The sequence below is a fragment of the Perca fluviatilis genome, chromosome 2 (genome assembly GCF_010015445.1).
Source record: "Perca fluviatilis chromosome 2, GENO_Pfluv_1.0, whole genome shotgun sequence".
Taxonomy (NCBI): Eukaryota; Metazoa; Chordata; class Actinopteri; order Perciformes; family Percidae; genus Perca; species Perca fluviatilis.
Window position 1 is genome coordinate 35,298,349 of NC_053113.1, and position 13,989 is coordinate 35,312,337.

The 13,989-nt window shown below is 39.9% G+C and overlaps 1 protein-coding gene across 4 annotated transcripts in view; it reads right to left on the reverse strand.

The window, feature by feature from the left end:
• zgc:77784 (uncharacterized protein LOC402947 homolog) overlaps nt 1-13,989 on the reverse strand; it is a 69,616-nt gene that overhangs the window by 31,732 nt on the left and 23,895 nt on the right. For 3 of the 4 annotated variants that reach the window (XM_039780600.1, XM_039780574.1, XM_039780583.1), the window contains exons 3-7: nt 8,769-8,926; nt 6,545-6,665; nt 6,324-6,462; nt 4,710-4,837; nt 4,171-4,182 (exon numbers count right to left, since the gene is read on the reverse strand). In XM_039780600.1, the coding sequence (XP_039636534.1) occupies nt 4,171-4,182; nt 4,710-4,837; nt 6,324-6,462; nt 6,545-6,665; nt 8,769-8,926 (558 nt within the window). The remainder of the gene's footprint in view (nt 1-4,170; nt 4,183-4,709; nt 4,838-6,323; nt 6,463-6,544; nt 6,666-8,768; nt 8,927-13,989) is intronic. The other variant, XM_039780590.1, reaches the window with a different exon arrangement.

Below are 13,989 nucleotides of genomic sequence, written 5' to 3' on the forward strand. Positions count from 1 at the left end.
GCACTCATCAGCCCTTAACAAGCAAAGATGTAAGGCTTGCTTCTTTAACCTTCTGAGCTTTTTGATGTATCACAACACTGTCATTGCTTTCTCATCTTTAATGAGAGACATCACCTCCGTGTCCTCTGAAATTAACAAATCACCGCAGCGGCATTCAGATGACATTTACTCAGTTATTTTGGGAAAGGTCTGGGCAGAGCTGCCAATTTCCAGCTCGGGTCAGATCATTGCGTTGGTCCCATCATCACATCCTCTGTGGATTTACACTGACCACCGCCTTCTACCTCCCGTCTGAATAATTGGTTCACGCTTCCCGTAGGATGAGAAGCTTCTCGTGCCAGGATTCATCCTCTATAAATCTGTGAGCGAACACACACACACACACACACACACACACACACACACACACACACACACACACACGAGAGCATGCAAACACACATTTGGCTCAATAACAAGGTATCTGAGTCATCTGTGTGTGTCGTAGTGTTCTCACTAAGAGCATGTTCCCAAACACTGACTACTTCTCCCATTTTCATCAACATCAAAGTGTTTTGATTGTAATGTCTTTCATCAAATCTGTTTGGTTAGTCTCATACACTTATGGTCTTATGATTTATAGCTTTAGATTGGTCTAATCTATTTAGTTTTTTTTTATGACTTGTTGGCAACTATGATTTTATTTGATTTATATTTTGATTGTGTGATATATTTTGTGTTATCTGTATAATGCTGTTCATCTAGTTGGAAGTTGAAAGTCGAGCAGCTGATGTAAAATGGCTTCAGATGAAGAATATCAGTCCCTCCAGGATTTCACAGCTTTTTTTGAGATTGTTGCGGCCCAAAATGGCTGATTTTGCGAGAGCTTTTGTAAAATATTGTGATTTAAAAGTTGCGATGTCTTTTGTATTTTTGTTGCAATTAAGTTGTGATACAGTGAAGGTTGCAAAAAAAAGATGAATTATATGAGGAAAATATGCAACATGCCCTAACGTTGTTGAATATTGCGATAATGATAAAAATTACTTGCGATAAATTAACAGATTAAAATGAACTAATTTCTGCCTTTCTGCTGCTTAGTATTCTGCTAAAATACAACAAATTGCTCTTTGAATTTAAAGTGCTCGTATTATGCTCATTTTCAGGTTCATAATTGTATTTAGAGGTTGTATCAGAATAGGTTTACCTAGTTTAATTTTCAAAACACCATATTTTTGTAGTACTGCACATTGCTGCAGCTCCTTTCTACACCCTGTGTGTTGAGCTCTCCTTTCAGCTACAGATACCCCTTTTCCACCAACAAGAACCAGGTGCTGGTTCAGAGCTAGAGCTAGTGCCGGTTCGGAGTTGGTTCGACTGACGAGCCTCCAAAGAACCGGTTTGCTTTTCCACAAGCTAAAGAGCCAGCACAGAGCCAGGTCTTACGGCGCCAAACACAAACACACCATCAACAATGGCAGACGTTGCTTTGCTTTTGATGTTCATGGCTTTGCGGACCTACATCGGCATCCAAACTTGGCGGATCCAACGTGTTCGCGCGGCTCGCCTTTATAGTGCAAGAAAGCAGCTTGTTTCCTCCTCTGACCGCTGCTGTTGTTTAATCGCGTCCATCGTGTTTATCTGCTAATTCAAAAATGGCGGTCACAAGTTTCTGTTCGTCTTGTTGTTCACGGTAACCTCGGCCCCAGCCACTGACGTAAGTGGTTCTTACGTCTGGTTCTTAAGAACCGCTTTTACTGGTTCGGAGCTGGTGCTTTGGTGGTCGAAAAACAATGAACCGATTTGAAACTAGGCTCCGGCTCCGAACCCGCACCAGCTCTGCCTTGGTGGAAAAGGGGTATGAGTGAGGCATCTCAGTTCTGTTCCATCTTTTTTTGGAGTCGCACATGCGCAGTGCCTAGGTCAGCACTACAAGCCAGTCAGAAGCAGAGTATGAGGGTGTGCCACGCTGGCAGCTAGCCTAGGCGAGCATTATAACGTGTGTTGTGACACACGTTCGTCACGGAAGTAAAGGCTGGACTACAGCAGTATTTTCTGTTGGAGATGGTAATTCCCTTTGGGGTGGACTTTGGGCTTTTTCACTTTGTAAACCTATTACATGCACAAAAAAGATATATAACAAAATAAAGGGAAAATGTTCAGCAGATAAAATACCCATAATACTGTACTATGATCCATACAGAAAGTTACATGTTATAAATCTCAACACTGTTTCCTCCTAACTCCTGTTGAAGCAGCTGGTCTGGGTGCGCTGTAAAAAAAAAATACACTGTTTGGGGAGAAAAATGTAATTGGGATTTTAGCTACCTAGGTGGGTCTCAATTTACCTGGGCAGTGCGCCCAAGTAGAACCTATGTATGGGAAACACTGAGATTAAAGAAAAAATAGATGGATATACCAATGGATGCAAGAAAGAAAATCTTTATAATATTGATAAAATCAAGACAAGAGATGCTACTACTAATACTACAGTATTACTTAAAGGGACACTCCACAAATTCTACACATGAAAGGTAGTATAGCTACTGTATGGGGAGTATAGAGAGCCGAAGTCATGCCTCTTCCGGTGGACCTCATGGGACCTTAACTCGGAAAAAATATGAACGGTAGTGAACGGGGAGAGGTAAATAATGTTTTGATCCTGTTTGAATTGAGCCATGGATTACAAATATGATGTTCGTCAATTTAAAAGAGAATTTTTCAACCGAAGAAAGTCTGTTAGCCGTAGGTTTGTCGTAGTACCACTTAATTTTGTGTGAAACCGCTCAGTGAACTACATCTCCCGTGTCACACAATTTACGTCACATAGCTTGATGCTCGGCTTGCTAGCTTGGCTCTGTTCCACAACACATGTAACGTTATCTTAGCTGATGTGTTTATCCAGTGAAGTGTTTTTAGCAGATAAGCAAAAGAACAGGCGAGATCCTCTGCTCATTTGAGTAACTTTACATCTCCGGTACGCTACACACAGACATCGTAGCTTCAGCGAGACGTCATCCATGAGACATTGAAGTGTGAAATCTTTCTAATTATGTATTTTCACAGTCTTATACTTCAACAGTTTAACAATAAACTGAGACTTTCCGCGGCTGAAAAATGTTTTAAATTGACGAACATCATATTTGTAATCCATGGCTCAATTCAAACAGGATCAAAAAATAATTATCTCCTCATTCACTCTCGTTCATATTTTTTCGAATTAAGGTCCCATGGACCGGAAGTAGAAGGGCGTCACTTTGGCTCTCTGTTGATCAGCCATTTAAAACCGTTGTATTTCTTCTGCAGCTCTGGAGCAGATTTTGTCAAGTCAGAGAAAATAACTAATAAAAAAATAACTCAAACAACCCTTATGACATCACTATGACATAATCAGGGTTGTTTTTTTAACTGAGCTTGACACCAAAAATGTAAAACATAAATTTGAGAAAAACAAGGGGCATGGAAGAAAGATGTGGTTGTTTACTGGTCATGAAAGGTGTAATGAAAAAATCTGAGTTGCATAATGGGAAATGTAGGATACAGTTGTTTTTAGAGCTACAAGGGACTACAACTCAGGATCTCCTTTCATGTAGTGATTTTAACAATTACTGTCTCGTATGATTCCCTTAATGTTAGGGAAAAGCAATTCTAAATGGCTGGAGTACCCCTTTTTAATATTAACTATTATTATTATTCAGTATGTAAAAGGGTGTGTGTATTCACCCCAAATGATTAATAGTAATACAACAAGATAGATAGATATTTTTGTTTTAAATGATCAGCAATGTAACCTGAGGTCAAGTCATGTCCTCATTTACAAATGAAGACCAAGACTTCCACTGAGTTGTAATTAAAAACCTTGCAGCTACAGTTGGTAGCTGCAAATGAGAGAGGGATTTACAGGGTGTCATACTATCCTGACACACTCCTCTCTGCACAGCAGATGTGTGTTTTGATAGGAGTCCTTAATCTGCTGTACATTAATTCACTGTGTCTGAGGCTTACCTAATGCCTGACTGCACTCACTCAGTGCCTAATGGAGGAACTTATTTACACCATTAGGCATTGCTTGTTGATTTAAAAATCTATTAAGAATGCTATACAGAAAAGAGCACCAACCATTTCAAAAATAAATTAGCATAAAACAAAATGCCTTTTGTTAGAGAAGAATTAGATGGAAAGTGAACTTACGGAATGGGCCAACTGGAATGATGATAGGGTTTGAAACATGATGGAGAGAGAGATGGAAAATTAATGAGATGGATAAAATGCTCAGCTACAAAACAAAACCAGCGCTAGCATGGGAAAGAGCCAAAGGAAACAAAACAAAAACCGAGTGAATGGAAAACTGCTCGGTTTGGATTTCATTTACACTGATAAAAGCATTAGTGGATGAAGTCGTCTGAGACTATTTAAACCAAGACACACGGAGAGCGAGGAGGCGAGAGGATGGGAGTCATGTCTTATTAATACTGGGACTGCTCTGGCACTGAGTTAAGGCACACATGTACCAAACATCTGTCAAATGGCGTAATCCATACGGTTTAGCATAAGCTCCTGGCAGCACCGCTGGAAGATACACTGATACAAACCCAGAGCACTGGACAGGGAATGGGAACCGGCTTTTGCATGATTCTGTTGCTCTGTGCCTGTATACATGAACATGAGCTTTTGTATGCATGCCTAAGTCTAAGTGTGCAGCTATACAATATGCATGATGTGTTTCTTACCGTGGACCTGCAACATGGCCGAGGCCTCAGTCTTGCCCACACTGTTCTCAGATGTGCAGGTATACGTCCCTTCATCCTGCTCTTTCACACGGAACAAATGGAGGCTGTTGCCGTTGCGAATTTCAAACCTCGGAGTGAGAAAAAGAGATAATGTAAGATCTAACAGAGAAGCATAGCCAAAAGAAAATTAGCATACTAATTTACACAAAGCGAAGAAAATCTGCCAGCAGAACGAGATAAGTTCATTTCTTTCTTGTCAATCAACCTGTTGCAAGGATTTTCTTTTTTCAAATCCAGTAACATCTTGAAACGACTGCAACAATGTGCCTTATCTGCCTCAGATACTGTCGCTAGTTCCTGGAAAAGTCTTGGAACAGTTGAAAATCAATTGGAAACAAGTAAGATCATCTTAACCCATTAAAGGTTTTTTCATGTTATTCTGGGAAACAGCATTTTTTTTTGTAGTGGATTTAACATGAAGTTAAGATGGATTTGCAGAGCAGAATTATTGAAAATGCCAAATGCGACCACAATACAGAAAGCTAATTCAGCTGTCTTTGACTATGCAAAGGGATACAATGAATCAAACTAGTATAATTCACTTAATTTCATACTCATAACCCATGAAAGCAAAATATATAAGAAATACAAGATAAAAGATAACCAGGAATAGATGAAAGACAGACAAAAATATAGCTCTTCACAAACTATCATTTCATGAGTTTCTCATCATAATTACCTATTTACCTATTTTTTTAAAGTGGACAAAAGAACTCATGTCTGTATGAATAAATGTGAAGCTGAATACGGCTAGCATTGCTCGGTCCAAAGATAACAAAGTCTGCCAACTACCTTTTTTGTAGCTCGCTGATTAACTAGCTTATTAGCGGTTTCCTCTTGTTTTCAGTCTTTATGCTAAGCTAACACACTGTAATCTGTAGCTTCATATTTACCGTACAGACATTAGAGCGGTATCAATCTCATCTAACGGTCAGCACGAAAGCTATTCCCTAAAATGTTGAACTATTCTTTTAAAATAATCAACTTTTTGGTTTACCTGCTTTAGATTTAATTGGCACCTCACAAATTTTTAGGCATTACATCCTAAGTTGTTGTAGAGCATGCAGTGCTGCAGGCAGGAAACATAAAATCATCTGCATACATTTATTAAATAAATGAAGTAGAGAATACCTAGAATTTATAACCTCAGCTCAACATAGTGTTGGCTGTATAAGTGATTAGCTCTTTTATTATTTTTTAAACATTTTATTTTAAGTTTTAGAGTATGTTGGAAAGTGAAAAAAATTTCATTATTTAATAGGCTTAGCTAAATATAAATTATATTGAGTTTAGATGGGGGGGGGAGGATGAAACTGGTCACAGGAGGATTCCGCCATCTAATGAATCCTCTTTGGTCTGATCCATTTATGAGTTTATATTAGTAGACTGATAGAAAGATATGAATTAACAATCACTCCACATACGTTTTCTAGGTCACGTGTTAATTATCCAATGCATGACTTGTCTCTGGTAAAGCTGTATTTCTTATTCAACCTCATAAAACGTGCAGCACCAGTCTCTCTATTGGTCTGTGCTCATGTCTGTCACACTCACTTCCCGCGGGGAAGCTCCCCTTCCTCTCGCCGCCATCGGACAGTGGGAGGGGGATCTCCATGGACCTCACACAGGAAGTCGACGGTCTCTTCCTCCATGACCACCTGGTTCACCGGCCTCCGTACCAACACAGGGCGTTCTGCAGGAAGACCGAAGATATCAAACATGTCCAGCTTATGTTCCTTGAAAGACCTAATACTGCTGCACAGACATTTACTCACCGTACACTACCAGCTCTGCAGGATCACTGTCCCTCTCTCCAACCATATTAGTGCCCACACAAACATACATGCCAGCGTCGCTCTTCATGGTCTGAGAGATCATCAGTTTGCCCCCATGCATCTGAAAAACAGTACAGTGATAGTTGAAGAGATTAGTCTTCACAGTGTCCTGAGTGAAGACAACAGATAGACATGAAATCTTTAAAAAGCAGCTAAAGATTCATCTTTTTAGTCGGGCCTTTTTTAAGCCACATTCTCGACTGTATTACTATGTATGTTATGCTTTTGTTTTATTATGATTTACTATGGTTTGCTTTTTATGATTGATATCTAATGTATTTATGCTTTTGGCCTGTGAAGCACTTTGTGACTGTGATAAGTGCTATATAAATAAACTTTACTTACTTACACTACTCGTTATCATCACAGCCTTTAAAGCTTTAGTGCGTAACTTTTTGATATTAATGAACATCCGTTCCATTCAAGCCGTTGCCAAATGAGTTGCTACAAAGCTAATTAAGACTATCCGCTCCACACAACTCTCTCTGTATTTCTCAGTATGGCTACGTTCAGAAGATTGTGGCGTCCGGCGACTTTGCCACGCAGAAGCTCGAGAATGACCTCTTCTGAAGAGTCCATGTTTTTTTTTTTTTTAATCCTCAGTGTCCTCCTTGGCTACTAGCAACTGTGTGGAGGAGGGGTGGGGTCGTGTGCGCGATCACGGAAGGCTTGTATCATGTGGATGCGCTGACAGTGTTGTTGTCATTACTTAGAATTCCTCATGGGGAAGACAGAAACTACGCACTATAGCTTTAATGGAAAAATAATCCACATTTGGTTATAAATCATTAATCCTTCTTACTCAAAGTACTATATGAGTCATTTTGGTATACTTCTGTATAGTGATCTAATGGAAATAAGTACATTTACTGTAGTATTGCACTTAAATACTAAAGTAAAGTAGTAAAGTCAAGTAAAGTCGCCCAAATGTATATCTATTTTATGTTAAGTTATACTTTTACTCCACTACAATTCAGAGAGAAATAATGTACTTTTGGCTCTACCACATTTATTTCACAGCTATGGTTACAAGTTATTTTGAAGATTAAGATTTTACATACAAAACATATGAGGAAAATGCTACTTACACTTTAATGTATTGGTAATAATAACCCAATAATATATTTGTCTTTTACTTTAGATTCTTGCATTTTACCAATAATACATACGCACTTTCACTTAAGTAACATTTCCAGTGCAGGACTTTTGCTTCTATTTGTGTATTTTTATAGTGCGTATTGTTTTACTTAAGTAAAGGGTCTGATTCCTTCCCTCGACCACAGCTTCGATTATCTAACTGCTTGTGATTTCCTACATTTTGAGATTTTTTTTTTTTTTAAAACAACTCAAGATTGTGTCCAGCTGTTGATTATACACGAGAGAGGAGAGAACACAAGTGACAGCAAAATCCAAGACATTTTCCGGTCCATAGAAAACCAAGGCATTGAATTATGGTCTATTGAAACTATTGCCCATGTTAGTAAATGATTCTGCCTTTCTCCAAGACTGCTGAATGATGGTAATAAATGGGTTTATAAAGAAGCTCTAAAGAAAGAAGCCGTCTTGTAGTTGTTTCAGATGTCATTTCTTGTTAGATTGTTCATTTTTGTTCATTTTAGCTATTGTTTGGCCATTTACACTCCTGATCTCCTTAAAAGATAAGGATGGTGATATTCTATATTTTTGTTATTGTCAAAAAAGACAGAAACCAAAAATGCATCAGGATGTCTCTTAATACCTTCTGACTTGCCTGTCCTATGTATGGTTTGAGCAACAAGGCCATTTGTTCCTACTGAAGACATTGAAGTCAATCTAACGTGACAAACTTTCATTAACAAACAAAATAAAAAGGCTGAATAATTTCCTAAACAGCTGGGCACTGTACTTTACTTTAACAGGAGTAAATCATGAATTTGTTTGGGGACTATTTTCAGTTGTAGATTAATACACATTTGCTCTAGTGAGAATTTATGGCATTCTTTTCTTTAGCCGATTTTCTGGAAATGTGGTTAAAATTTGCACCAAATTTGGATTGAAACTTGACTGATGCTTGGCTGCACAACATGGAGAGTTGAATAGGTTAAATAGCTATGTTTGTTTATCCTATTTTAATTTGAAATGAGCACTTGACTCAGTCTTTGTTCAGTGTTTACGTTGAACTCACAGACATGCGTTCATCCTTGGCGCTGACTCGGACGTTGTTGCGTTTCCAGGACACGGTGGGCTCAGGGTGACCACGTGGAGGCACACACTCTAACACTGCAGGCTCACCAGCAGCCACCACCACATCGCTCGGGGCCTGCCGGAAATCATCTCTCAGGACTAAAAAGAGAACCAAAAATCGAATTAGCTCCAGGAGCTCTGTCTGTCTGATGTACTCAAAACAAGGACTGTAAATCTGACCCACAGATTGGTGAGCAGCAGCATAGACACGTGACCACTGTCCTCAAAAGAAACACCAATTCATCTTGGAAATCATTAAGACTTGTTTTCTTGAGTGGACCATATCTTCTTGTAGAGGGTTTGCGGCAAACAAGCTCATTGAGAGAAAGTCGATTATTGTGTTTGCATGTGCATGACTGCTCAAATCCCTGGCAACGTCCTTGTTAGACTGCGCTTCATTTTAATGTTTTCCCAGGCCTGCGTCCTACTCTGCTGTCTCTCCTGTCAGAGCAGATGAATAATGCACATCTCTCAGTCCAACATGGAGTAAACAAATAACAGCGCATTCATAATTTAGCCCATGTGTGAGGGAGAAAAAAAGGCCCCTGTGTTATTGAAGGGATTGTGTGTCTGATTCCAAAAGCTATCTTACGAATCTGAAAAACTCAGACTCAAATAAAATCAGCCCTGGAATGAATATCTATCCTCATGTCACCCCTGAAGTTTGCACTTACGCCACCCTGTGGATGACGACCGGATGAGATGACTCTGACACGGAGACCTTTTTGATATCTTCTGATCTTTGTCTGTGATTGACAGATGAAAGCCTCAGTGTGAACTGTGAACTGGAGCCTTCTCATGAGCCCTCCTGTACAATGGAAATTCATACCCAAATGCTGACAGGCTCACATTTTCAAACACACACAAATCGGCTTCACTCTTCGTGTTCGACCACATCCTGTATCTACAGCTGACAGGCTTTTTTCTCTCCATCAAAGCATATTACTCCTGCATAATCAATCAATACAATCTTTTTACACTTAATGAATATTTTATCGATCTTTCACAGATACAAATATGGGAAGATCATCTGCTTTCAAGTCAATCTGCAATCCATGGCAACATATTAAACATTAACAAACTCAATCATCAATTGATCAATCACTAAAGCCCCACCCCCGAAAAGCAATCCTACCTTAGCAACAGTAATTGGGCATGACTGACCTCAATTCAGGAGTTTGGAGGTCACTCCCACTGCTCTGATTCTCCAACCAATCTTCTGCTCCATTGTAATCTCACTCGCAAACAAGACCCTGAGATACTTGAACTTGGGGTAAAGACTTATCGGTTTCCTGCTGAGAACCATCGCCTCAGATTTAGAGGTGCTGATCCTCATCCTAGCTAGCCTGGGTAAACCCCAAGGGGGTAAGCTTCGCTTCAGAACTCGAACCTCCTATGGCGCCATTTTGTTGCTACCTGGCCATCACCTCCCGTTAGCATTCCACTGACAGCATTCATTTTGGCGCCACTTGACAGCGAATAACTTTACATCTGAAGCGTTTAAAGACTCTATTTGTCCATTGTTTAGTTCTAAAGAAACACGACAATGTATAAAAGGCTCCATTACCTTGTACCTCACGTTATGGCTCCGTAGCAAACGTTTTTGTAAAAATAGGCTAACGATTGTGTCACATAGTAGAGGAATTACCGTATAGTACAGGATAAACTTGCAGGCAGTTTCGACTTACATGAGCTGTTTAGGATTAATTACTAATGTTAACTAGCATTTTAGTTAGCAATAATTAGCCTGTGCCTAGGTTATCTCCTTACATATACCTACACTCTCCTTCTCTGTAAGATTGGGAATGATTGAGATTTTTCTTGGCACAGCTACCAGAAGACTTGCAACTTTCAGACACGTTGATCACGTCACATTTACGCTGTCTCTCTCAGTTGGAGGCTGCGCAGTAAAGCTGGCCATCACCGGAAAAGTGTTTCTAATAGCCTTCACTTGTCAGTACCCGATCCGTTCCACCTGCACAATCCGTTCTGCGCATGCGCAGGATGTTCACGCATGCGCTGTGGTACGAGGATTTACGACACTACCCAATCTGTTCCCACGCTAGCCTCCAGCTAACGTTAGTTTAGCTAACAGCTAATTCGGCGGACCGCTAGGTGATTATAGCGGTCTGCCGTTAGCCTCCACAGTTAAGCTAACGTGAGTTTAGCTAACGGCTAATTCGGCTAACCGCTAGCTGAGACAGCATGTAAACTTTAAAAGACCCTCAAAATAAAACTTGAAAATAAACGTTAACATATATAACAGCTGTTACGTCAGTTCTACTTGTGCTCATTTAAAATACAATCACTCAATACTTGTCTTTATTGTTATTACTGTAAAGTCTTAATTTAGCTGTAGCCTGCTTTTCCCATTATGTTTGACTTAACGTTATTTTAGATTGAATCTATCTGTCGGTTCTGCCTGCACGATCCGTTCTGTGCATGCGTTATTTTAGACTGAAGGCTGTCGGCTAGCGGTTAGCCAAATTAGCTGTTAGCTATCCCGGTGGAGGCTAGCGTGGAACAGATTGGGCAGGTCGTAAAACAGTATTATCATCTGCGCATACGTCATGGCATACGTGTCATCTTGCACATGCGCAGAACGGATCGTGCCGGTGGAACGGATCGGGTACTGACACCGTCTCCGTCCAGAGCAACGGGGTCTGTTGGTCCATTATATACTGTCTATGGTAAACCCTGACGAACTTCCGGAAAATTTGAGATTTGCTCTGCAAGTCAGTCTGGGGAAGAGCCCATTCAAACCCATTTCCAATGTCCTCAAAATTTAGGTACCAATCACAACCGCTGAGGCGGGCTTTACACAAATCACAACCGTTGAGGCGGGCTTTACGCGACGAGGATAGCGCAGCGACGGCGAGCAGCTTTACATTCAACATGACGGCTACTGAAGCCGTGCTTCACGTGCTCGGCCATGACCGGCGACCGGCAGGTCAGTCTGACATATGCCGATTTCATGCCGGTCAATGATACAATTAACTAACAACACTAGTTATACGAGTTACAGTTCTCAAGGACGCAGTCTCTTTTTCCTTTCTCTCAACTTCTCCGCCGTGTGTGGCGTGTACCCGCTCGCGGTGTGAAGCGCGTGTCCGCGCTATTCTTGCACATGTAGGGAACCTTGTGAATTAACCTGCAACATGTCAGCTGTTTGGAAATTCTTCAGCGTGTGTGCAGAAGATAACAAGTTTGCAATATGCAACACCTGTAAGGAAAAAGTAGGGCATGGAGGGACCACACCAAAAACCAAACTCACATTTTTTTTGTTGGTCTGATTGGTTGAAGGACTATCCAATGCGCCCAGAGGCATTTGAGCGGCGTCCGTTGGTGACGCCCCTTTGGAAATGAACTGTCAATTAACCTTTCCCAGACCCACTCTGTTACATCTGAGAAGGGTCTGGTGTCACAGGCTACATCCTAGCCGCTTCACACTCGGCCTGCACTGCTACTATTATTTCTAGTCGTAGTTTTATTATCTTTGTTACTATAATTGCCACTGTTCATCATACCAACTGCTATAATTATCATGAATCATATTTCTGTATATCTGTATCAGTGTCTCTGTGTCCCAACCGGCAGCGGCAGATGGCCGCCTACCAAGAGTCTGGTTCAGCCGGAGGTTTCTGCCCGTTTAAAGGAAGTTTTTCCTCGCCATTGTCGCACCAAATGCTTCCTCTTGGGGGAAATTGTAAGGTCTTTGTAAATTATAGAGTGTGGTCTAGACCTACTCTATCTGTAAAGTGTCCTGAGATAACTACTGTTATGATTCAACACTATAAATGTAATTGAATTGAACGATAGCAGCTCTGTCCTGCACTTAATTTGGTTTGGGGAAGTTTAAAGCCAAATTTGTGTTAGTAGTTTGTAAAAGTCTGACCATTGAGTTGATTTCGAAAAACAATCCAGGAACATTTTCAGTATTAAGAAATGTGGAAACTTTCTGTAAACAAGTCAAAATACAGTTTAAAGGTAAAATTGTATGCAGCACTTTATCACACACCTGTCTTCTCCGTACCTAGCTAACAATACCAGTGTGTGAAACGGCAGCTAGTAGTAATGATGCCAACCAAGACTACGCCCAAGTTAGCTCAGGTTAGTTTGTGGGAAATGAACTCCAGAGTCCAGAAAGGGTTGAAAGCACAGAAACCTCCCTTTACACAAGTAATGTAGCATATAACCTTATATATATATATATATATATATATATATATATATATATATATATATATATATATATATATATATAACTGTATGAAATTCTTACTGCAAAAGTCAAGAGCACAGAATCTCCCTTCCTTTCTATGCATACCTTATGGGCATACCAACTGCAAAATGCTGAATAAATCACATTTTAATTATATTTTTAATTATAATGCAGTAATAGAGGGCTGACTATCTCTTCCCTAAAACAATAATAAATTTAATTTGTATAGTGCTTTTCATGGACTCAAAGTCGCTTTACAGGGAAGAAAAATACACAATGCTGTTTCTTTATTTCCGTTTCTATTTCGATCATCAAATGGTGAGTCTGCTGACTGCATAGCACACAGTCTTTTAGCATTTAATCAAGTATGCAACCACCAAGTGCACATTTTATAGATTTTCATGGTTCTCGTTTATCAGCAGGAACATTAAAAAGTCAGCTGGAGACAGTTTTATGCCAAGATGCGAAGTTAGCGTTATCTTGCTACCTACAGATACAATTTTGCTAATGACAGATATTTTAGCCAGCAAAATCCACAGCAATTTTCTAGAAATGAGAAGTTCTGTTTATTTCGGTTCTCTTTTTTTTTTTTTTTAAATGGCCGTGAATTTCAAGTGGTAAGTCATTGTAACCTACATGTTCACTAGCTTGACAGGTGTGTAGCAAGAGGAACAAGCGAACCATCAATTGGTGTAATCTCAGCTAGTCTTTACTTATTAGGATTTACTGACATTGCAGTAATCCACCTTAAATCTACTAAACTAAGGACTTAGTTCATTCAAAGCAAATTACTCTGAGAACATAATTCAATCTATGCCACATTAATTATCCATCAGTACGCCAGACAGGTATGCGTCAACATGGCAACCCTGTCCTTTAATACAGCATTAATATTTAGACCTACTGGGTCTGAAATGACTATCACAGTTTTTTAAATACG